The 26,016-nt window shown below is 43.0% G+C and overlaps 3 protein-coding genes across 9 annotated transcripts in view; 2 read left to right on the forward strand and 1 right to left on the reverse strand.

Moving 5' to 3' along the window:
• Positions 1 to 724: 724 nt before the first annotated feature.
• On the forward strand, positions 725 to 16,902 carry LOC110974004 (uncharacterized). 2 transcript variants are annotated; one of them, XM_087135915.1, is made up of 6 exons: positions 725 to 1,043; positions 3,335 to 3,464; positions 6,843 to 9,311; positions 9,874 to 10,033; positions 14,431 to 14,675; positions 15,086 to 16,902. In XM_087135915.1, exons 3-6 carry the CDS (start codon positions 9,203 to 9,205, stop codon positions 15,739 to 15,741), a joined length of 1,170 nt encoding a protein of 389 aa, XP_086992041.1. In that variant the 5' UTR covers positions 725 to 1,043; positions 3,335 to 3,464; positions 6,843 to 9,202; the 3' UTR covers positions 15,742 to 16,902. The 2 variants fall into 2 exon arrangements, with proteins under 2 accessions (XP_086992041.1, XP_086992042.1); XM_087135916.1 differs by lacking the exon at positions 3,335 to 3,464.
• Positions 3,346 to 7,603, forward strand: LOC147799409 (toll-like receptor 6). The gene is given in 2 exon segments (XM_087135536.1): positions 3,346 to 4,349; positions 4,351 to 7,603. Coding segments are annotated over 2 exon segments (1,812 nt in total). The 3' UTR covers positions 5,159 to 7,603.
• Positions 16,903 to 17,000: 98 nt separating the features above from the next.
• The window catches only part of srpk2 (SRSF protein kinase 2), a 76,268-nt gene continuing 67,252 nt past the window's right edge, over positions 17,001 to 26,016 (reverse strand). For all 6 annotated transcript variants that reach the window (XM_022225375.2, XM_087135914.1, XM_022225374.2 and 3 more), the window contains 5 exons: positions 25,504 to 25,580; positions 24,888 to 24,995; positions 24,348 to 24,417; positions 23,408 to 23,500; positions 17,001 to 22,458 (listed from right to left, as the gene is read on the reverse strand). In XM_022225375.2, the coding sequence (XP_022081067.2) occupies positions 22,271 to 22,458; positions 23,408 to 23,500; positions 24,348 to 24,417; positions 24,888 to 24,995; positions 25,504 to 25,580 (536 nt within the window). In that variant the 3' untranslated portion in view covers positions 17,001 to 22,270. The remainder of the gene's footprint in view (positions 22,459 to 23,407; positions 23,501 to 24,347; positions 24,418 to 24,887; positions 24,996 to 25,503; positions 25,581 to 26,016) is intronic.

Raw genomic sequence — 26,016 nt, forward strand, 5'->3', positions numbered from 1 at the left:
AAGGTCCATTGTTAGCTATGACGGTCAGTTAACCAACCAAAGTTCTTCGCGTTTGGTTGGAAAAACCGAGTCTCGTTTTCGTGAAAAATCGTCATATTTTGTGCAAGTTCCAACCCAGATTCCCTCGTCACCATCTATCCACTCAACCTTAAAAGAGCACTGGCGAAGGAATCCTCCCTCTCATACACATCTGCTGTCATCGCAATGCATCCTTCAGTCGCTCATTGTCTTCCGGAAATATGACACAATTTTTCATGAAAATCGAACACACCTACTTGGCTAAAATGACCATTTAAGTTCGTAAACAGCTGTCATTTCTTACTGACGTGCTAAGTACGCGCAAACGCATGACAGCGTGGGAGTTTTAAGGACCGCCACAACAAAAATTCTTGTACGCATGCAAGGACCAGACCAAATTTCACAGGTTTGCTTATAATGGACGGCTTCATGCTTAGTTGGCTGAGTATGGGACACCTGAGATCTTGGAAGTGGAGGGTGGAATCTTCCGTCCATGCGAGAAGGTCCGACAGATAAATTATGGTTTAAGATGAGAGTTTCCTTTTCATGTATTAAAACCAAATTCACTTTCGAATTTATGTTCACGTACAATAAGAATGAGAATAAAAGTGAGACTACCAGAAGGCAAACCGGATGTACATGTGCTTTATTTTATACTCTGATCATAATTATTTTACGTTTGTCTCGTTTGTTTATTTTCCTTTCAGAAAGAAAAAAGTTATGCAGTCAAGCTGGAAAAGGACCTAACAGTTTCAGTCATGAAATAGCCTTTGCAGTGTTCGCCAGCCCGTGCATCTCAGCGAACAAGATTCATCTTGTCCCTGCCTTAACGCACACGGTCACTTTACGAAAAATGTAGTTTCACACGTACATTATTCTTATTATTGTATCGGCGTAGTTGAAGTTGTACGGGGCTTCTCGTTGCTATCGTCGTTTAGTTGCATGTACTTCAGTTGGACTTTCTCTTCCTTACCCTCGAAGAAACTCACTGCGACTCCTTTGCCTTCGTCAATTTGCAAAGCGAGGTTGGCAAATGTCTTGTTTCTTTTTATACTGGTACTCTCAGATCGATACGGTTTATTTCAGTTCATAGTAGTGTTACCCAGGAAAACACCGTCGTATGGTATGGTGAATCAGTTATCCTTCATTAGGATGAGGACTTGGAATGAAGGTGTACCCAAGAGAACTACAAATGTATATCCCTATGGGAATCGCGAGGCCAGTGTTCTCTTGGCGTGCAACACATGCCAAGAGAACGTCTGAGCGGGAACGGGGGAGGGGGGTGCTCCACACGTATATCGTAGTGCAAGGCCGATGGGGTGCGGGGTGGTCTGGGAAGATGGAGTAATGAGAGAGGGGAGTACAATGAATTTATTTAGTAAATCCTAACCTGTAGCTGTACCATTTTTTACCACCAAAAAATTTCGATGGAAATATACCTTCCCGTGCGTCGTGTGTCTTGGGGACAAATTAATGTTTCTTATTATTTCTCAGCAACTGTAAGGCACAAGACTGGATTCTTTGCAATCAAACGTTTGAACTAAACTAAGTAAATTATCTGAAAAATGTAATTTGGGGCCATTTTATGGCGGTAATCCCCTTAGAAAGGTAACGACAGCATTGGCTTTTGGAAGACATGAGTAGTGGGGGGGCTGTCTGGTACAGTTTGACCTTTGCTACAGAAATATAAAAAGCCACATGAATATGTATAAGCATAATTATATGATCATGAGGATATGAATAAGAATGAGGTGTAGGGGGGAAAGATATGGCACAGGTTGACGTAGGGATGAATAGGAATGAGGAGAGGGTAAAAAGTCTGGCATGAACACGGATATGGAATATTATAAGGTACAAATTCCGGTGTAGTTTGACCTTTTCTCGTACATTAGCTCAGTGGGGTTTGTATACGACATGGGAAGCTAGCACTCTTCACATCTGCATGACTTTTGCTTTATGATAGATATTTGGTGCAACAGCGATATCCGTCTATATACCAAACCTTCATGACTACAGATCAGTGTTAAGTCAACATTGCAGTCCGTTGAAGTCACGTGCACTGATGCCGTGCAGTGGTTGTCCTTGAAATTCATCCATGGAAATTCCATCCAGAGACAATTAGTTTTGTGCTTTGTTTTATTTTGAGTTTTTAAACTTTCTTTTTATTCCTTGTTCAAGAACAAATAGTGATTTATAATAATAATGATAACAGGAATGATATATGCAAATAAACTAATATTTAGTTGACTCAAAAGTTAACGTACCAGGCATCACGTGACCACAAACACAAAGAAATAAACCCAAGAGAGCATTAACTGTAACGAACATGTAATAGGCCTATACCCTTTCCTAAGCACGTTGAGCAAAAGGAAGAAGCAAAGAAAACCCCTTTATACACGTTGCTCAAACCATTTCGTTAATAATAGCGAGCGGGGGTGTGCCTGGATTGTTTTTCTCTGTTGATTCCTCATCAAGCATCTCAGTTCGAAATATGGGACCTTTAATGGTTTTTCTTATCCTTGCGACCACAGTACACTTCTGAACTCTGAGTCGTGTTCGGATAATTGTTAGCACTGAAAATGAAAGTAAGACTACCTGAAGACAAGCCAGTATATTGCTTTATTTTACCCTGTAGCATATTTTATTTATATTCCTTTCAGAAAGTTAATGTAACAGTAAGGTTGGGAAAGGTACAGTTTCATTTTATGATGTGCCCTTGGCAGTGTTCACGAGCCTGGCCCTTGAATCTCAGCGAACAAAGATGGAACTATCACTGATGGAACAGTTACTCCAAGGTCCAGTTAATTCGTGTATCGTGTTCCAGCCATAGCTGTGCAGGGCTTTTCGTTGCTATCGTCTTCTAGTTGCCTCTGCTTCGTTTAGATTCCTCTTCCTTGCCTTCGCGGAAACTCACTGCAACTCCCTGCCTTTATGCAAGTTGCACAGTCAGGTATTTAAGCAAACTCTTGGTTTCTTTTGCGGAAAGTCTTGGATTTGATGCTGTTGGTATCAATTGAAATCGGAAATAGAGGGTTTGCATGACTGTCATCTTGCTGGTCACTGCTTATAAGTGCTCAGTTGTTTTGCGCCAGCGCTGGCTATATCAGTCGTCAGTCTTCATCATAAATACATTGGCAACTACTTACATAATCGTGATAAGTCCAGAAATCTCAAATCTCTCTTGATACTACACTGAAAAGTGTTGTCCTAAAATAAGTTAGCGTTTATTTCTACTTCAAACAATCGACACATTTCCTCAAGTTTAATGAGGCTTTTAGTTCTTTGTCCAACGATATTTCTGGAAATTTATCCACAGTTTGTTCAACGATGGAGGGCTTGTCTTACCGCTTGTTGCTTCTGCTGTGTTTCCTGCACTGGGCGTTTTCCTTTAGGGACGACCCACCCATCTGTACAAGTACCGACCCTGCCAGACGATGCTTCTGCAGGTATGTCCCTTATCGCCAGGAGCGCTTCTCCGCTCTGACGGTCTCGTGTGGGGTCAGTTCGGCCGGATTTAATTTCTCAGAATTAGCCCTCCTGAACTTTTCCGCAGTGTTTCCGTGGACTCTGCGTTTCCACTCGTGGCGTGACGGCGGGAATTATACGAAAAATCTGTTGATCATCCCGGCCAACGCCATTCCGTCCTCGGCTAACGTAACACCGTTCGATTTAGCCACTGATGGCGTTCACCTCCTATCGATCGAGAAGGGGGCATTTGCTGGTCGGACTATCAAGGGTCTCAAGTTCTACAGAACTGAAATGACCAGACTGCCCTTAGAGAGTTTTCGAGACCAGAAGATGAACTTAGAATATGTTGAAATAGTCAGGGTACGTCAGAGGAGCGGCGAGCCGATTGAACCTCCGCGTTTCCACTCGTTTCAAGCTCTAAAAGATATTACTATTAATGCCTTGCCGATGGTTTCCAAGTTTCTACCTGACGGTTTCCTGAATGACTTACCCTCCTTGGAATCTTTAACCCTCATTTGGGTTCGGGTTGTGCGCGTTTCACCAGGTGCAATCCGGAATGTTCCCGCTCTAAAGAAACTTATAATAGTTAGTGGCGAGTTGGAGCGCGTACCGATTAATTTATTATCTCACCTCTCTAGCCTAACTCTCTTAGAACTGTCCAATAACAACATCAGAACGGTATATGCCACGGACGTAGACGCCCTGATGAGGCTACCTTCTCTGGAAAAAGTTTACTTGTTCGACAACCCTTTCAGTTGCACATGTGAATTGTTGTCGTTTATTAACCTGTTGCACGGTGAGCCTCCATTTTCTTTAACTTCGAATTTATATGGGGAATATCTCTGTAGCAGTCCCCAAACCCTTCAAATACCTTTCTGACTTGAGTCTCCCCACGTATGTGGAACTTAATTGTACCGGAGAAAGCACTGCAAAACCTGTGAACTACACAACGCGGGATTTGCCGGATTTTGTAGACTCCTCCACAGTCGCGCGGCTGGCTGCCCCAATTATCTCAGCCATTGTGTTGCTTGGAATAGCATTTACAGCCGTGGTTGTGATATTCCACAGAAAGATAAATTTGAAGTGGGTCGGGTTGTTTAGGAGATTTGGTCCTCATCATCACAGGGGTGATGAAGCTGATAATACAAGATACCAATACGACGCTTACATCTGCCATCATGGCGACATGGAAGAGTTTATCTCCGAACAAATGATTCCACGCCTCGAGGGGGAGCCCAATAATTTCCGCCTGTGTGTGTCTTTTCGCGATTTCCTTGTCGGTACCAATAAGTTGGATAATGTGGCGACTGCAATGACGGAGAGTCGGTTGGTGATCGTTCTCCTAGACGCCAACTTCATCGCCAGCGGCCAGTGCGTGCTCGAGTTAAATATGGCGTGTTCCAGGATGATGGAGGCCGGCGCCGGCGTAGGTGCAGTTCCAGCCGCCGCAGCAGTTAACGCCCCTGTCTTGGATCGGGCGACAGGCATCCTTCTGGTGTTGCTTGACGCTCTTCCAGTGGATGCACTGCCAACCACCTTGACGGTACTTCGAGACAAGATCACGTGCCTGGAATGGAGGCCAGAGGAAGAGGAAAGATGCTGGCAGCAACTCCTAGCCTCCATTTGGGCTGGTAGACAGGAGCAGATTCAGGCTTTCGAAATCCAAGATTAGACAGAGCATCCATTTTTTCATTTCCTTGGTTCTCATTTCGATAGACTTGTTTCTGGGTTTCGATCCAAAATATTCAAAGAGAGTGGGCCCGACATTTTGATCCTAGCAGAATTTTTTTCTTGTCTGGCTCACCCGTCCATGCTATTTCCCGAAATTGTGGGCATTAGCTAGTTTGCAAAAGTTTATCATGTGTAATGCAAAAGAAAAATATCGACGCTTGCAAAAAGTATACTGGAAAATAAGGGGGGAAAGTTAATAAAAAAGATCTCAGAAGAGGCTTAGGTGATACCTCTCGTTATAGTAAACGCGTTTATAATTATCGTTACGTCGTAGGTTTGTAGCAATTAAAACAACCCCGGGAGTCGATTAGTTCCCTGGTACGGAATTTATAACGTACACAAATTTGCCGAAAATTGCCTGTTGTTTTGTATACGCATATATCACTGGAAAGAAGGTTCAGTCTTGGGTTTATTAGAGTAAGCTTGTTTTTAATCACGTACCGGTATAGTTCCATTTTCCTGGCCAAGAAAGTGTTCTTTGTTTGAAAGGAAAGAGGTAGAAGACGCACATTTTCTTGTTCGCAATTTCACTCAAGAACTTCTTGTACTCATGGGAGTGTGGGAACTGCGAAGCACTACAACCTTGCGATTGAGTTGAAACTCACTTTCGAAACAAGATTTAATTTACTTTGAAAACGTAACCCAAACTGAAATCAGGTGGAAGAGATGTGATAAGATGCATCATAATTAATTTGTACATTACAGGAGACGGAGAATTGTTTTTGAATGTCTTGCTTCCTATCAGTGGGATCGTAATGCAGTGACGGCATAGTTCATTACTCATTAAAAACAGGCGTAGGAACATCAACATATGCCAAGTTTCAAGCACGATAGTAATCGAAGCTCGACAGCGAACGAAAAAGTAGGAAATCATTAGGCGTGTATCTTGGCGTATTAAGGCCGCTTTCCATATGCACGTCAACACTCTTGCCAAGCGTTACATATCCGTTCGCGGGGTGATTTTGACGGCTGAACGCAACGCATACGTGTTTTATGTTGATGTTTTATGTTGTTGAGTCGGAAAATAACGTTGGCTTATAAAAACACTGACTTGAGAGTTCGTATGGATCACCGAGACAGTATTATTGTACAGATGAGCATCAGGCCCAACGGAATGCGGTGTGCAACGTGTTATTTTGAACGTTCGCACAAAAGGCGCTTGATGTACGGGCATTCATTATACATGTACTCATATCCATTCTCGTGAGAAGGTGTTAAACGAGTAAGAACAGCTAAGCACATGCTTATTCCCTAATTAATTCAGTGAAACTCGCATCTGGAAGGCCTATGGCATACCAGTAATAATGCGTTAACCTTTCACTTTTGCATGACTTGAAATTTTGCTTTGTGGTGAATTGTTGGTTTATTCAGCAATATTCCTCTATTAGTACAAAAAGCTTCGGCATCCGGACTAATGTTAATTCAACACTACTACCGTATCCGGTGAGGTCACCTGGTGCCAGGCATTGGTTGTCCTTGCAAAATCCTTGGAAAGTCCCTTAATAGGCAATTTTAGTTTTGTGTTTTGTTTTAGTTAGATTTTTTTTTACTTTCTTTTTCATTCCTGATTGTTCGACAACCATTCTTTTGAAACTTATTTTCGAATCTTCTCTTTCTTTTGGCAGAATCATGTACGCCAGAATGTTGAGAGACATCGAAGGCGCGCGTTTCCGCGCACATTTGTGTAACTTGAACGCCGACCGTCAAAAATCACGTGACTGAAAATCCTTTGTTGGTCTTCTATCCGGTTCGTGAGTGACTTCGTCACAAAGGCGGACGCGCCACGATTCGCAGGCTCCCATTGGACGATCGCAGTAGTTGCCTGTTAACTTCCGTTTCCGTTCCATGGTTCCACATAAACGGCAATCGTTGCATGTAACTCTAGGTGCAGTGCATGTGCAGTGGGCGTGGTTTAAACTGAAGTGACGTTACACTTACGAACCGGATAGGGGGCCTATCCGCTCCCAGTGGAGCAAAAGAGGGCGTGTTTTGGTTGGTTGGTTGGTTGGTTGATTTAGAAGTCAATGCTTCTAAATTCATATGTATTTGAATTTAGAAGTCATAATATGTATTTGAATTTAGAAGTCATAATAAATACCAGTAAATCTAGACAGAGTTAACCTTAGGGGCATGTTCCATAGACCGATAGCCCTATTGCGCTAAAAAGAAATTCATAAGTCAAAATACAGGGAGTTTTATTGGCAGACCTTGACTCGTATCACTTCTGGAAGTGACCCAGGAAGTCTTCAGTTTTGACCGTTTGTGTCTGTTACGACAGCTGTAAATTGCTTATCTGGTTGAGCATTAAATGTATGTTACTCAATCCATTTTAGTTGAAGCAAGAGCGGACATGTTGGCAGTCATAATAAAATATGTACACCATGAATTTCCCTTTTTCGTTTTTATTTCTTGCATTCATACCCTGCGATCTAGGCAAAAAAAGAAAGAAAGAAGAAATACTGTTTTTTCTCTTTACTGTCTTACTGGTCTCCAATCTTGCGCAGTAATTGATGTGCATGCACTGCAGCAAACAAGAGAGGGCAGAATCCAATGCACTGCACGTTACACTCTGTTTTATTGTCGATGGCTACCAACAATCATCATACTGATATAGAGTGGGAACCAGCCTATCCCAAGATGCGAACTCCGTCAATGGGTGCAGTGTCCCAATTCAAGGAAAATTCTCCACCAGGCGGAGGCGCACAAAAAGTACCCCCCACAGATTGTTTCGAAAAGAGGGGTCTATTTGGGCCAAGAAATGGTGAGATTGTGTCAGTATGGCCCAGGATCATCTCTGTGGATTCAGGGGCACCCATCTGGGGGCAAAGCAGACAAAAATGGGATTGAAAATTAGTCAGAAGATCCCCAGGAAGGTGAGGGATGTCATTTGAAAAATGGCCGCTGGGAAGGCTTGGCAACATTCACTTTTTTGGGGGGGGTGAGTTTGTTTTGGGCGGATAATAAAAAAAAATCATCGGTTAACCTACTAAAATTAAAAATCAAATAAAATCTGAAGGACCAAACAACACATTGTTTTTTGTTTGAGAGGCCTCAAGGACTTCAGTTGCCTGCCATGGGGCTCCAAACTTGGTTGATTTTACACTATTTTCAATGGAGCTTGAATTGGTTCAGTGCACCCCTCAAGCACTCTCGTTGTATAAACATAATGTTAGTTGCGTTTTCACTTGTGAGTGGATCATCGCTTGCGCGATGGTCAATGGACCAATGAGAATGTCTATACAATTCTAAATGTTGATAAGGTTTATGAGTTGTGCAAATGCACCACTTAAAAAATGCATGTGCGTGTACTCTGTAACTTCAGTGAAAATGAGATTTATGCTCTGCAGACATTAACGAAAATGAACAGTGATTGAAAATCAACGAAATGCTTCCAGAAATTCGGACAATTTTGAAAATTATCCCACCCTTCCGTTTCAGCCACGTGACAGTGGTGACTATCGAACTTGAGGATTTTCCCTTCAAATAGTTGAAATAATTTTATTGTATGAAACCCGACTACAAAAGCTAGTGTATATGGGTGTACTCTCCCTGCTATGTTGTGACGTGAAAGGAAGCTTACAATTAGATTTTCGGCCCCGACGAAGTAACATCTAGTCTGTAGTCCTTGACTCGCATGGGTATTACTCATGCCTTACTTTTCCTTAGACCAACCCTGTGTTCTGCCTGGCCCAAACCCTCCCCGCGTAAATCTTTCAAGACGTTAACGTCGTCGAAAGACTGTGCTCTTTTCCCAGGCTAAGTGTATCCCCCACTTGACGTCAGCAAAATAATGAGTGCACGTAACCCCCCCCCCCGGCAACTTTTTTACCAGTATGTACTGGTGCAATGTATTAACTGCGTGGACTGATGATATACGCCCTGATCAGACCCGTTCTCTATGACGGTCGAATGGACCAGTGTTTCATGGAAATGTCCGCGGTAAATTAGCTGGACTCTAGCCTCTTTCAAATCGAATGTGGCGGACATGGCCCGCAGCGCAGGATTGTTGTTGGTGGGACTAGGCCTATTGCTCGCTGCTGTCGCGTCTTTATGTTTGGCAGATGATCCCGATAACTTGGTCTCCCTGGAAGAGGGTGAGTATAAAATTGCATAAAGAGACTACTTGTTAATTGCCCCATTTTTTTTTCTTGGCAGTGAAATGCATTGGCCCACTGGAGTGAAATTTCTAGCAGGCACTTGGTGGATGCAAAGATTTTCAGGGGGGGGGGAATATTAAGTACAGCTTGAAAATTGATTTATTTCAAGATTTTAAGTTGAGGGGTGGAGAGTAGGGGGTAGATGTACGATGGGGGCATTGCCCCCGTTCCCCCTTCCCCATGGGGGACGGTGGCGATTTATCCCTAGTTTATAGGGAAATTCGTTTTATCATCTTCCAATCCCTTATCCATACACATTTTCTACTTTTAATGGTGTTGTTGCATTGCAAACAATGATGTCGCTAACTTTAAGTGGCTTTGTTTCGAAATGTTTGATCGCTTGTATATCGAGATCGTAAAATGATGTGGAGGGATAGTTAATTCGAACTCTTACTGCATTTTTAACCGATAATCGCAGACGTCATGCCAAAAAGGTAACACGTGTGAATTACATTGCCAGAATCCGATTTTAAATAGATACTGTCATTCGTATGAACAGTTCTTGGCGAGTACTGCGAGGGATATTATGACGAGAACAAAGAATACCACGATGGTTTCCAGTGTAAAGGCACACACGACGCACCTGATGAACTCTCTTGCTGCGGAACACCCACTGACAAATATTGCTGTGACAAGGGATTCTTTATCGATTCACTGAGGTAAGTTCTCTCTCTCTCTCCTCCATCCACCTCAAGTCTTGTGGACTTAATGTCAAACGCTGTTTAGCAGATAAACATTTTACAAAACATTAAGTTGCTATTACTAATATTATTACTTTGTAAACATATAGAAAACATCGTTAGAGTGAAATGAAATTCCCTCGGTTCTTAGCAAACTACATTGTAACTAAACAGAACAGCAATAACAGAAATGTACATGTATAACTAAGAGCTCAACACTCACGTAGATAATACGGCCGTTTCACAAAAGTGTGCCAGCAAGAGTTTGCAACGCGTTGGCCGATCACAATGCGCGAAAGTTGTCGACCCATTGCGCGTTTAGACAGGGTCGACAAATTTCGAACGTTGTGATTGGCCAACGCGTTGCAAACTCTTGGAGGCGCCCTATTGTGAAACGGCCGTATTGACATCGGAAACTCTCTGTCAGTTGAAAAGATGGAAAAAGTTGTGCGATAAATTTCTGTTCTTGCTGTCGTCTTGTAATAATGTATTTTGCTATAAGAACCGCGGGCAATTTCGTTTTACTCTCATAAAAACTCTTCTCTGGGTATCTGTCTGAAAATCAAATCTTAATCACAAAACACCAGGAATCTTTCTTAATCTGTCAATCGAATGCCACATATTTCCCAGGAGAAAGCCTTTTTTAGCAGGAAAAAATGATGAAGTGCAATGTTCCAGCATAAAAAACGGTAGTAAGCGCTATCTCGATGGTGCAGACATTATATGTAAATGTCTCAATTAGTCATTCGTAGGCCAACACACATTGCAAAAGTTATGGAAAAGTTACAAGATGCTTCAATCACTGAAGTAAAACTTTCCATTTATACATGATTAAATGTTGGAGGTTTTACATGGTGGACATAGACGTATAACAAAGGTTTCCGGTAACATAGTACCATGCGAAAGGTCTCTTCAAAAGAAAGTGAGTTGGTCCAAAAGAGGTTCATGTACTTAACAGTATTGGACAGTATGCCCTGTTTGTCGTCGGGAATCTCCCAGGAGCATACCAGCATACTATCCAAAACGCTGAGAACATACTGTTCGGGCCCCTTCTCGCTCCCAAAAAGACATTTCAAAATGGTGCTACTGGAGACCGTCGTTACTTGGGATTTTTGCTTTTGCTTAGCCTGCCACTTGTATACAAGCATTATAGGCCTATTACCCGCAGGAATGAAACGAGCTTGAAGGCTCCTTTCCATATGCGAGTCAACACTTGCAACAGGTGTTACGTATTTTGACGGCCGAACGCAACGCGAACGGGTGTGATGTTAATGGACTTGTTTTTTGTGTCCGTAAAAGTGAAACGCATGAACGCGTCGTGTACGCAACCCACCCCGAAAAAAGTACACGCGTACAGAAAGGCGGATCTGGATAGCTTAGAGACAGACGGATAGCCTACTGAATAACTTACAGGGAAGTCACACATTAAACACGGCATTGTCTGCCATAATTGTGGGGATGGTCATCAATGTACGGGCGCTCTGGGTCATAATTAGGTTAAGGAAAAATACTTCCTATTTGACTTTACTCTCTGTAAAGTTATCTGCACCGGCTATCGAAGTTTGCTGTACAATGCAAAAGAATGCCCTTTAAATGTACTCTTTGAACGCAATTACGACTCCGCCCTGTCAACGGAAGGGTGATTTTGATATCCTTCCCGTTCAGTTCTTTGCAGGATAGAGAAGTGTCCTGAGTTCTTAAACACAATGTGGCAAGGTAATTCATGCAGCAGTTTCATCTAAGCACAATATTCAGACGGGGTAATACTGTTATACACCAGAAATCTGAGCTGAAATTTCTGGTGTAGATTTGTTCGTATCAGTAAACAGTGACTGATGCAACGAAAGCGGTAAAGCATTCCTCTTCATTCGCCTTTTCTGCCATTATCAATGGAGATTCGACAAAAGGCCCCATACTTGTAATTTCTTCTTTTGTGAATTTCTTCTGGATCCCTGGAGCGAAACACCTCAACAGGGGTGAAATTTCTGTAGTGCTTGTACCACGGAGCTCGCCGGGTGGTACCCAAGTCTAAGATTCTAAAATTGTATCTCAGGGTGTCAATATTTTTTTAATCTAGGATGAGATAACCAGTGAGATAACCAGTCACATTTTAGGAGAATAATGTCGACGTCTTAATGTCGACAGTTAATTCATTGCAGCATAAAAAGGAGAGGCGTCGTCATCCTCTATCCCCAGGGTGTCGACATTTGATCTCTTATAAATAAATGACGAGCTACTGACATCCCACTTTGAAATTGTCGATTTTCCACAAAATTTTAGTTGTAAGGATGTCGACATCGTGCCCTCAAAGATATTTTTAACAAGTGATAGGTTTCTAAAGGATAACTTCTAACTTCAGGGTGCCACCATCCCATAATGACAGCGACGTCGACGCAGATGTCGACATCTATGACATCAACACCCTGAATGGTTCCTCCAGAGATCCGTAACGAAGGAACACAGCAGCTCTCATAGACCGGTTCTATTTACTGAAGGGTCCATCAAAACGCCATTTTGTAATAGCCTCGTTTGGCGCACTATATGCACGATAAATCACAAGTATATAATCTATCCCGAAGAAGTGCACGATGACCAACTCTTTTCCAACAAAATGGAATGAATAGGAACTTATAGGTAGCACACCTCCTATGATCCAAACAGATTCGATATTTGAACTCTCACCTAGAAACAGGAACATGACTCAGAACGCTTAACCTCCCATGCAGGATTTCCCACCTGATCAGAGGCCTTCGAATGCAGTTGGTCCAGGTCCGTTTCACCATTACATTACCAAGTCATCAGCCATAAATTTTAATAATGTAATAGGACCTACTCTGCGAACAGTGTAAATCACTCCTGAACAAAACCCAATTTTGAAAAAGTCAGTCCTCGCGAACTAAGAAATTTCCAACTTGTATTTTAACTAGACGTAGACAATCACTGGTCCAGAGATCACTGGATTCTAATGCTTCTCATATAGACGCGTGTTACCCACAGTCGCAGCCAATGTGCTTCGCGTGGCAGCCATCTTACAGAACATTTCTTTTGTTTCATACATAGAGTGTGCGTAGATGAGGTTCCCTGTAGAACAAAAGAACTGCCCTGCAAGATGGCTTCCACGTAAAGCCTTTGTACCCGCTTGGTTTTTGTTTCTGATAAACACATGCATCCACCATTACTTTATAGGGCTTAATTTCTAATGTGCATGCAGCTACATTCATTGAATTATCACTGTTCGAAACGAAAAAGGACACTTGAACAAGTCTGTCATTTTGGCTTTAAAGACTTTAGCATGATTCAAAACAACTTGCTCAAACGTCGCAAATTCATGATCACGCAACTTTACAGTCAGCCTGCATTCAGACAATGATGCCAATAGATTTGACCTTGGATACTTTTTACACATGTAATAAGGTTTGAGTCTACCCGTACCTCATTGAGTCAACTATATTTCAATAACCCCCTAAATAAAGCTCTGATGACTCTATCTGACTGATAACCCCAGTCATTCGACCCGAATCCTCCACCTGTTGCAGAATTCAGGACTGAATTTAATTAAACAAATCCCGCCTACGCACAGGTGTCATAATTGAATTTTCGTCTTCCAAGTGGTCAGAAAGCTACAAAAAAGTTGGATAATTTCAAAAACTAGGCTTTCACTGCATCGATCTCGTCACCACTGAAGCAATTTCGTTTACCATGCACGAAATGGGACAGAGGGGTACCCCCCCACGAGTCCAATCCCTATACACACTCCAGCCTATTTTTACTTAATTAACACCCCCCCCCAGATGTCTGAAGAGAATTCCTGAGATACCAGTATAACAATGACCAACATAAAGGTGAGGAGGGGGTTCTCTCTGTCCCAAAGTTTGCATCAAATGTAATTTCAACATACCACGGTCGATTCATCCGGCTGACTCAAAACTGACAGCACTATCAAACTGGGGAACACCTCTGTGATGCAAACAAAAATACTATTACTATAAGCATGAAAATTCATTCGGTGTTGGTGGTTGATAAAAGTAATACAAGCCAACCTCCCACAGTGTACAAATTGAAAAGGAAAACATGTTAATTTCTATGTTGAGTGTCGTCATTTTTCATATTTTGGAAAAGCGTCCATCGATCCGTAACCTCCTCCCCGTTCCCCAGTGAACAGTTTGCACGCTTGCGCAAAAGATGGGAAATAGATGGTCCCTCATCATTATGTATACGAGTGTATATCTTTGAATGATGACCCACCTATACTACACAATGTTTGTAATCAAAAGTTCGCCCTTTCGTAGGATAAGAGCTTGAACCATGAATAGGAATTAGAACTGCTTGTGAAAGCATTGAAGAATTGAAATGTGCACTTACGGCATTCCTCGCAGTATCGGCAACCTGATTGGCATCCTGGTAAGCGTCTTCGTCATCGTCTTGCTCTGCGTCATCATCAGCTGCTGCTGCTGTTCCTGCTGTCTGTGCACCAGGGGCCGCGTGTACTCCGACCGTCACCATCACCATTACCACCAGCATCCTGACCGACGTCGGTCGGCTCGCTACATGATGTCGCCCGGGGGACTCCGGGAGACCTTAATGCGGGCCAGGCGGGAAAGGAGGGCGCCCAACACCGAAGGTGGGTGGGATATTATGAAGGTGATCTGGAATCGAAACAGTACATGCATGCGTAAATTGCATGGGTGCAAAATTGTTCATCTCAGAAACAGAAAGACCCGACCAGCACGTCACATTTTTGACAGTGTTAAAATGCTGGTCAAAATGCCGGTCATACCCGGCAGGGCAAGGAACATGAATGTGTATGTGGGCGGTCATGGGAAAGGCGAATTCGAAAATGAGTGAACACATTATTTTAAACTTCTGTGAATTTCGCAGCGAGTACTTCGGACCTGGAACGGTCCATGAAGTGCAGCTATTTTACTAAAAACCGTTAAAGATGCATGTTTCTGATTCAACTGGCCTTTTAACGTTGTAGTTATTTGTCTATGGGTTGCTCTTAAACTTTTGCCTTTGTTTGTGCAATTCCAGCTTCACCTGCCGCGTCATCGGACTCGAGTCCACAGATCCCAACACCGCCACGCCGACATCATCGCCCAGCCCCAACCCAGCCCAGTTACCCTCCCCAACCCTACCCTCAGCCATACCCACCACAACAGCCCCACCCGCCCCAGCAGTACCCGCTGCCATACCTTTCGCACCAGTATCCGCCGAGCTACCCGCCGAACTATCCTCCCCAGCCATATCCGCATCCGGTCCCCCGGATGGTGCACGAGGGGCCTGCTTACCCCACCGCCGAAGCCGCACCCCTGCCGTCCTTCACGGCACCCCCGCCGCCATACTCGGTGGCGTCCAGTGAACACCAGCGCCAAGCACCTCCGCTGCTCGACAAGCACACCAGTGCCACCTCTGAAGCGCCTGATGAGTTCCCCACTGCCGCCGCAGCCTACCCACCACCGCCTCCCCCGTCGCCTCGATACCCACCGCCGCCACCACCGCCTCCGCCCTCTTCGCCACTGTTCTCTGCTTCCGGGCAACAGGCCCCACCACTACTGGACAAACGCACTGCTCCGGCCAGGCAGTACCCACGGGCTGCATACCCGCCCCCACCCCCGCCTCTGTCAAGGAGAGGGGCCCCATCTGCACCACCTGACGAGGAGGTATCGAACCATCCCACAAAGATGTAACCGAACAAGGGGCAGATATTGACGGACGGTTTTAGTTGTTCCCGCTCAATACGGCTTCAGCGTCTAACATGGTGCCGATTCTCCTCTTGTTGGATGTTCGGCTAACGGCAGTACATCCGTTACACAGCCTTGACGATGACCTTTTTTCCTACAAATAAACATAACTATTTACTAGCAAATCTTCTTTCAATATGGTCTGGTCACCTGCCTCATCTGCCAAATTGATAAAGCTCCTTAAAAGAAAACGTTACCTTTCCGGCACAATGGAGGACAAAATACAGCGCATAGCGGTGGATCCAGCTTTTACAAAAAAGGGGGCAACATTTACGTACGTAAATGGAGGTGAACCGGAGCGGGGTATTGTTCGTGGATTTTAGTGGCAGTTTCTGTTAAACGCCATTACATAAGTTGTAAGCAAACCAAGGGTAATAAGGAAAAGATATCTATGATTTTAAAAAAGTCGCAAAAGAAGGTGCCTCTCGATCCTTAAACGGCATCTCATTCGGTCCTTCAATAATGAACACAATCTAGTTTTAATTCACGCTGTATTGAGCATCATTACAGCAAGCTCCCTGGATTTCTCAACTTTTGACTTATTATACGAATTATGCAACTCCAGGTCATGAAAGTCTTCAATAAACCGGTGTTTCTGCTAAAATGAAGAAGAATCGTAAAAAAATATGGCATTACATTGCTACGGTGGGTTAAAATAAGATATTCCTACTATTTTACCACAAGAGATACTTTTAAATAGGGACTATAGTATTGTACCATTTTCCAAGTGTTTGAAACCGCTTTTGTAGGTCTTTTTTTTCCAACTGTAGATATAAGGCAAACTTAGATGACAATAGAGCAACGTTCATTATAGGACATTTGACAAGCTATTTCTGCAATTGAAGTCGCCCTTTAAGCATACCGTCAGTGCCTCATTTTAAAGGTACAAAACGTATACTATTTTGGCTTAATCCAAACAAAGTCACTGGATTTATACTGTAGAGGACTGTAAATTCCAAGTTGTATAAATCACGACATCCACTGAAGGCATAGCAGATAGGCGAAGCGTAGAACTGCCTAAAATGGTTCAGTGCTGTGAATTTGACTTGTATATGTAAAGGATAAAGGTCGATGCTATAATTAAAAATCGCGTACTTTTACATTCAAGCTCCTGTTTGACGTCAGACTTTTGAGTGAATTTTCTACTGTAGACACTATGATTAAACGTGTACAGACTCCAAACTAACATGAAGCCGGAAAAACAATTTCACTGTTTATGACGTAGTTTATTTCATTTGCATTTGATTCCGAGACTCGTCAGTGTCGTCACATTTCAGATCCTACTCCCGAACGCAAATCAGCATTTAAGTCATACACCCGTGACAATTTACAGACTTACAAAATCAAGCTGCAGTCGAAATGTTGGTCTTTTCCCCAGTGGGATGAAATGTCCAAGATAACCACAATGAACCAACTCAACTCTAAATTGCCGGCCTTCGGTCATGTTCAACCTAAGCGCTTGGGTCGTGTCTGAATGACTTGGGCTACGGCTGGACATGACGCGTACCTATAGAAGCCGCAAGCCAACGGCTTGACGCTTCTACCAGTTACAAACATGTCTTCCAGCCGCAGCCGAGCTATTCAGACGGCCTCTGTGCACTTCCAGCCGCATTAAATGACGTCCCCAAAAGTATGCACGGCCAAATTCATCATAAAATGGGCTTCACTTTCTAGCTTAAATTCAATTCTTTCAAGGAGTACCAACTTCCAATTCTGAAATTCCTGTTTATAGAATCCGACACGGCCACTGCATATCAAGTTGGTAATTTTTTAAATCATTAATTTCTTTATTAAAAGTACTGTTACTTTAAGTCTATTTCCATTTTTATCCTGCATATAAAATAACGTAGTGCGCACCACTACTTGTGTTACTCATTTTGTTGCATATCCAATTTACAGAAACTTCCCTCTACACGGCTGACTATCAGGTATGACCACAGAGCTACTTAGCAAAAACAGTTCTTATCGAATTCATTTGCTGAACAAATCTGGCTTAACACAACCTGAAGGCACCATGCAACATCGTGTCTTCTATGTGACACTGAAGGGTTCAACATCCATCTTCTTGCTAAAAAAAAAGGAACGTTCCCGCGCTTCGCAGCCCTGTGAGAATTCCTGGTTGCACGATTCCTTTTGAATACAACAAACTTCTGCAAGGACGGCATCTACCTAAGCCCAATTACAAATGAAAAAGCCAAGGTTATCAAATCTGAACATACACTTTCGTTTCAACCGATTCATAGATCATATACGGCTGATGTTTAAAACTGACGGCTTTTGGTCACATTGGGAAATCTTTTATCTTTGAATCGGTCACGTGCACTACAGATCAGGCCAATTTTCAACCAGTAGGCAGGCATTTTCCAGCCTTGTTTTTCACCTTTGTGAATTTTACTCGCTCTCTCGTGCACACTAGGACAAGTTCGAAAGAAACCATAATTGGCCCATCCCCAAGATCCCTCTTGCTCCGCACGTCTGAAAAAAAAAATCACACAGTTTGAGTCTCAGTTTGCATTTTCGGCAATTCCTCATTCTGTGATCAACACAGGTTACTTGAGGGTAAAATCTCTCGAATGAGTCGAACTATGTACATATACCAACCACTTACCGAAATAACTGGCCTACACTGAAGTTTCGGTGTGGTCCTCGACCATAAGGAATATTTCAAAGGGAAGATGCCGGTGGAGTGTATTTACGAATAATTAATGACACGCACACACCAAGGAAAAAAATTAGCTGTCCTACAAGACATCTACCACTGGACCGGTAGTGTCTGAGGGAAAACTTAGTTTGAATAATTCCTTCACATTTACAAACGATTATTAACATGTGTATCACAATGTGTGAAACTTACAGTGGAAATGGTACTCCTTCCAAGTAACTCATGAATAATTCATTTTTTGATGTGACTAGTTCAACTTCCAACTGCATGAAATCTACAAGTGTACTGATATACCAGCCAATCACAATGCACTGTCAAAGTCACTTAATATGGCAGAATGAATGATTTATGAACAGGAAAATGAACATCATCATACTACTGGAAAATCTGGTACACTATTTGAGGGCATCTCTTGTTGATCCATGGAAAAAATCTTTACATCGTTTGATATAAAAAAGATTAACATACGTAACCATTAAGCAGTCTTACAAACCAAATTGGACCACATGTCTGATTAAATGTCACTCTTTCAAATGGTATCAAACTAGCATGGAATTTCAGCAAGAGTTTGTTTTGCAAGGATTCTGCGTCAATTTTTCAAACAGTAGTAAGTGTTTGTGTGGTAAGCAGACAAGCAGCCTTTCGGATGTACATGTATAGGGTTTGTTACTCCCGATCACAGGGTTGAGAGTTCGAATCCACCACAGCATAATAATATGTGACTGCATAGTTCGACCAACTGTGCCCAAGACCAAACATCTGGTATTAGTATACATGTAAATACATCTCCCAAGTAAGGTAACGGGGGGGGTGCCCCCTCCCCTGTTCAGGAATTAGAAGATAATCTGGTGATAGTTCACCATGGTCAAAGTTTTGACTGTGACCGAACCCATTGTGTCCCCTCCCCAGAAAATGAGGGTCCCCAAGTGCCCCAGGTAAAATGTACCCCAGCCACGCCACTGCATCTCCCTTGTGCTAAGCTCCATCAACAGTGATACATATACATACAATTCATGTCACTGACAACTTGTTCAGTAGACTTCTCAAGGCAGTCAGCAATGCCTGCGGTCAACCTTGACTCCATGGGCTGCGTGCGCGTTCCTTCACCAAGATCACGCAAGGCATGGTGGGAGCCAAAATGGCTCAGCAAGATCCTACCCATGGGAACAAGGTTGACGTCTGCAGTCTTGGCAGCTCGCCAAGGTTAAGTGCATCATGTGTGCATTGTGCATCCACAACAGGAGACCTCGCATGTTCCACACAAACTGGTCCAAAAGTTTTTGATATCTTGACCAGTTTACATCAAATTCACTGATCTTTGGAGGGCACAGAAGATGCTAATCACAGTCACTACAAAAAATGAAAAGACAGGCAATTAAAGCTTTCCTTTTGCATGTTTCCTGTTATACAAATTATGGAAAAGATAAGAACAATACAAAGCCTATTGATTTCGATGGGCTGTTACATTCTACCGACACTCGCACATGATGTGTCACAATTTTCTTTTTTGTTCTTTTTACTTGATCGACAAGAAACGTGGTATAAAATTTCCGGGAATAATTTACATGGGTATGACACCTGACACTAGTTTCATCAATCCAAACAGTGCTCACTCCCTATAACACACAGCTTCACAAACAACTACCTACAAAACACTACCAATATCAAAAAAGAGAGGAAATTTACATGTACACTTATAATTCATGTACAACACCAACCAATGTGGAATATTGTTCAAATTTACAACACAGCTCTCACTAAACTTGCTGTGAATAAATATACCTATTTACAATACGCTAAACATGTGCATAATCTGGAACGCCGACGCAAGTTTTTCTTTGTTTTTTTAATTCCATTAATAAATTTGAAGCTAGGATTTTTGATGTACTTATTGCTCCGTAACATTGCGATAAAAAAATTACAGGATGGATAGTAAATCCATATTTCACGGGGGAACTGCTCAATCAATTCGGGCTCATAATACCATCATCAAAGGAGGAAACTATGACGCAGAATGCTAGACATTTCAAGAAATGTTGAATACACAGAAATATCCTTGTCTGCCAGTAAAATGATAAAAAGGTGTACCGTCTCTCGCACAAGACTTCCTTAAAACTGGTTTCTCTATGAGAGATAATAAACAAGGGGAACTGTGGTACACTCTTCCCAGCACGTCAGAGATCTCTCGCTCACAGGGTGCCATCTTTGTAGAAAAATTACGACCGCATGTACAACGCCAACAGGTGTGTGTGCACACAGTGTGCAATGTTCTACACCCAAGCAACGTGGGTTGATCCGACTATCTTCGAAATACGGCACAGCAGATGCACCTCAAGGAAATTAGAAGTCTACAGTGCTGATGCATGTGGCAATCTGTGCTCAGTGATGTCACTAGAGAGAGACCCATTCGGAACCGAGATCTGATTTCACATGTCCAAACTGACTTCCAAAGGAGCCATCTTCTCTCTTAGTGCTCACAGAATGATGCTGAAAGGGCCACTTTGGACAGATGAAAACTTGTGGCCTACGGTACCCCCCGAGTCAAAATAAGGTTGGGAAAATGACCCTGATCTGAAGATTTCCAAAACTGTGATGGAAAGATTTGATGCAAACGTCCTTGACAAAACAATGGCGCATTCTGCGTTAGTGTTTCCAAATTACTCAGTTACTCGGGCCTGGTGCTGTACGCCACATCTGCTCCGACGAGATCCTTCTGGACTGAGAACCAAACGAGGATTCCTTTCCAGACACTAGCAATGTTTATTTCGTCCTTCCATTCAGATTTCAATTGTTTTGAGCAGCGAACATGTTTTGCACATTCCCTCTGAGTTTGAATGGGAAAAATGAAGTCAACTGAAAAGTTAGACTTACAAAAATTACAAAAATAGGACATACCCTGGCTGAGACGTGAAACACAACCCTTAACCCCTTCACGGCTGGATTATTTTGACCGCGACTGCTGGGCTGTGGTATGCCCTGAATGCAAAGCTTTGTCCAGCAGCAGGCCCCATTGAACCAGCAGCTGCATGGTGAATGGACTGTATGTGTGGTATGCATTAATCCTCACACAACGGTGTGGTAGTAGCAGTCCTCCGTAGCAAAGGGGTTAAAGATACAGAAAAAATACGACCGATTTGAAATATTAAAAAAACAAACATAAAAAGCACAAACCTTTGTCCTTAAGAAGTGCTACAAATGTTCTCTGTTCATTCTCTACCAGACTGGTCAGCAACTAATTGTCGATTTGTCACACATGAAATTGCAAATGGCCCAGTCGTCAAGGTACAACACAAGCTATTCACATGCACCCCGGCCAAGGCATTAGTCCCAATCCTTTGTCAAAGATCACTCCCTGTTACGCCCAGATCCTGCCTGGAGGCACAGCAACAGGGATCTGTTGTGATCATAGCAAATATCGCAGTGAGCCTAGACTGTTGACACAGTGTAATCCACTTCACTGCTCTTCTGATGCTAATCTAAAAAAAACGATAGAGGGGATACTTTTTTCATACACCGAAGTGATGTTCCATGCATGGACGTTTGAAAATAAGTCGCTCCAGGTGCAGGGACTATGCGAGGGAAGTCCTTGTTTCAACTGATGATTTGCGTTTATTTGTGACTGACAGTGAAACAACTCTATTCCTTATAGTACTTTATTTCTTACACATATGATGTTCATTCAATCACGTGCCGTTTACGGAAGAACAATGCCCTACCCTGTGTACTGTACAAATGAGTAAGAGCTCGGTTGTGTTTTCGCCTTTTCCCTTTATTTTCAAAATTCTACGAGCACTGATTACGGTGCAGCCGCCGTCACGAGGAGTAGAGCCAGCGGTGTTGGAGGCACGCGGCAGCCGTGGCCCGCTTGTTGGGGTCAAACTTCAGCATGGGCTCCAGGAAGGAGGCAAACTCGATGGCCTCCCGCTCGGTCCAGTCGTACTTCTCTGTCAGGACGTAGAAGAGGCTCCAGGGCTTCAGCTTGGTGATGTGGCGCAGCTCACCTGGCAGAGGAAAGAATTCCGGGGGAGGGATAGTAAGGTCAAATATAATCAAGAGAATGGCAACTGTCCCAGAGTCATACAATTTGGGAGAAATGTTGTACATTCGTGAAATGACTGGAGAACGAGGCAATTCTTACCAGCCTTTGAACACCACACAAGCAAAAGTTTCCTTAAACCAACAATGAAACCCATTATTTACAAAACACAGAATCAAATAACTACGTTTGGAATACACACGTACCCAATCCCTAGAGATGCACTCCACTTAATTGGTGGTGGGCTATTCAGACTGCTATCACTCAACACCTGTTATTATTTTTCAAGTTATATTGGTTTCAATAAGCCCATGCATATTAGAATTTAAAATACCTGTATGAGATGAAACTGCCTAATTGGCAACCATCCAGTTGCCTCCAAATTTAGTTATTCTCTCATACTTTCAATTCTTTCTAAACTCTGGGTACCATAATTCCTTGAATCAGTTCACAAAACAGAACAGCGAGGCTGTGTCCAATCTATCAGCTGCAGCTGGAAGGTACACGCATGTCTATTGAAAGTGGTTGCAGCCGCTGCCAGTTACTTTCCATGGGAAACTGGGTTACTGACAGCCACAGCCATTCAAATTCAGATGCTGCCTAGCCTCAACACGTACCTTACATTTTAAGCAGACAGCAGACAAGAGTTCGTGGCCACTTAAGAAAGCTTCATTACCACAGCACAAAGTTAACCCAAATATGAACCCTCCAGATTTTTGAGTGCGCACTGGGTGCAGTGACCACAAAATTCAAAAGACTGCCCAGAGTTTCTCTGTCACCAGAGATGTTTCTCTTTATAACACAAGTAAGCAGCATTGCCCGATAAGACAAAAAACGAGAAGTACCATAAAATCGGTAGCTATGTTACCGTTTTTTCACAAACAGCTCACGTTTCTGTTCTTAACTGTGCTTACCTCTTCTGTTGAAGAACTCCCGTGAGAACTTCCCCCCGAGGGCAATGTGCTTGGGTATCGTGCCCAGCAGCTCAGTAATGTGGGCAATGTGATCTGAAAACCAAAAAAAATAAGCATTGGCAAAGTTAGCCAAAGGCAGCGGCAGGAACATTTTTTGGACTCCAAACAAGCCACTTTTTTTCTGACGTCTATACACACCATGCAGATTAAACAGCCACCCAGACGTGGATGAGCAGACAACAAAAATCACAGCCAAAGTTTGCTTTGAACAGCTGTAGACCAATCCAAGGAGAAGCCGTAACTATGGTGGCATTGCGCTTGACACGCGCCTGCATTTAGTAAATCACAACACCCAATTAGTCAAAGAGGCATGAATGGAGCGCGTAACACTTGTTCACAAGCGCTGTGCCACCGCAGTAATGGCTTCAAATTCTGGTTGCCCAATTACACTATGGAAGGTTTCACGCGACGTAACATGACGGGAAAAGGCATTAAAGGAGGCATACCATGAATCAATCTGGGTATTTCTATTGGCAATTTCATGTACGCCCAAATGTTAGGAAGGTGTGAGCATTTTCACGCACATCTGAGTAAATTGAACACTGACCGTCAAAAATCATGTAACCGAAAATTCTCTACAGAGACCGGACGAGAATGGACACCACTGTGCCAAACTCATCACAAAGGTGAAGACGACTGCAAATCTGTGACATCACGACCAATGACTTTCACTGGGAATTCACCAAACTGAACACATTTACAGGCAAGTTCAGAGTGAATTGCCCTGCAATTCTGATGCCAAACAAGATTTACATTTCGCACTTCAAGGAGGAACGAGAGTGCCTTCAGATTTGATGAAAGTTTTGTTACCTACAAACGCAGCTCACGTGTTTCAAATCGAGGGCACCGTCCGTGCGGCATTTACGAGGGGGAGACTCACCTTCGTCCCTGCTGTAGTTTTCACCCGAGTGAGGCTCAAACAAGTAGTCACCACAGGCTAACTCGAATGCCTGAAGAAAAAAAAAAGTCAATGTGCAATGAAAACCTGTTGCCAGTTTGAAGTTCCCACAACTGAGAATTTTTTAACAATGGCCTGAATTTCTGTGATGTCATAATCAGTGCAGTACGACATCAAATTGAATGACTGTGCGAAGAGCAAAAAGTAACACAAAGGAGCACACTTGTGGGCCATACAACGCTGAATGTATTTAAAAACACCATGTGACAAAATTCTGTTGACAGAACACATGCTGCACTGTAACTTGGAAATGTTACAAATAGTAAACAATAAGAAACCTTCACGATTTGAATCAATTAACCAACATTCCCCTCTGCCAGAGTCCTCCTACAAAAGTCAATTCACTTGTTCAAGGTGCAGTTAGTGTTCGACGTAAATGTTGAAATGTTGTCAAGCCTTTTTAAAAAGAAGAGCAAGCCCCCCGCCCTCCCTCAAACAGAGTTCAGCCTAGGAGTGGCGTACCATGCAAGCTGTGCTCCAGATGTCTCCGGGAGTGTCGTACCCCGCTCCGATAATGACTTCCAAGGCTCGATACTGCCTCGTCTGGATGTCTTCGGTGAAGTGATGATGCTGTGAAGAGATGAAATCAGACTATGGAGTGCACTTGAAATCAGGTCATCGCAAGTCATCCAGGTTTCAGTTCGAGGTACAAGTTGCAATAGGATTTTTGACCAAGGTATTTCTTCATTACTATACACCAGTGATTGTCTGTAGCCAGTCTTGCAACGGACTCATGAATGATTAGTTCATGACATACTTTCTGAACGGCACAACCGTTGCCATGTTATGCCCAAAATGCATACACTTTATCACAGCAATCGTGCGAACCATTATCCCATCAAGAATGAAGAATAAGTACAGTGCGAAGATTCGTAAGTCATTCATAAGACAAAACTTCTATTCAACACTGATAGCAACAACGTGTGAAATCAGTTGTAACACACTATCACACATATTCAAAACAGTTATCAAATCAACCACCGACTTTTCAAAAAAACCTGTTTAACAATTCATGGCAGCGTCAACGCTATGGTCGACCTGACACAGCAAGTTTTAAAGCTAACTCAAAACAGCTTACGGTCCAGCATGCGTTGCCCAAATCAGCGATCTTGACTTTCAGTTCAGTGTCGCCATTGGCTGACGGGCTCTCCTCACCTGACAGACAAGTCAAACTAATGAGATAAGTACAACTGACTGGTGAACGGTCGCTTGAGAAGAGGAGAAGAGGCTACACTACAAGTCAACAATGCAGCATCTACAGGTGCACAGCTACTAACTAAACTTGGATTCTCTGGACATTCTTACAGGGTTCCTCCACGGTACATTCTTTACATAAGAAGTTTCACAGTTTCTTTAGATAAGAAGTTTCAAAAGGCATCAAGCCCCATGTCATGTAACATAGGAGAGGCTGCATCCCCTCAAGACAGCAAAATCCTCCAAAACCAACAGGTGGGTTTGGAAGGATCTAGGCAAGGGATGGATTAACATAATCAACAGAAATCATCGAAATCATAAAAAAAACAAGAGTATTAGGTTGTGCCAAACATACAAATATTTAATCGATTACTGAACACTTGATTATTTCAATTTG

This window comes from Acanthaster planci, linkage group LG04 (genome assembly GCF_054643075.1).
Source record: "Acanthaster planci isolate LZ-2023a linkage group LG04, COTS_SCS, whole genome shotgun sequence".
Lineage (NCBI taxonomy): Eukaryota > Metazoa > Echinodermata > Asteroidea > Valvatida > Acanthasteridae > Acanthaster > Acanthaster planci.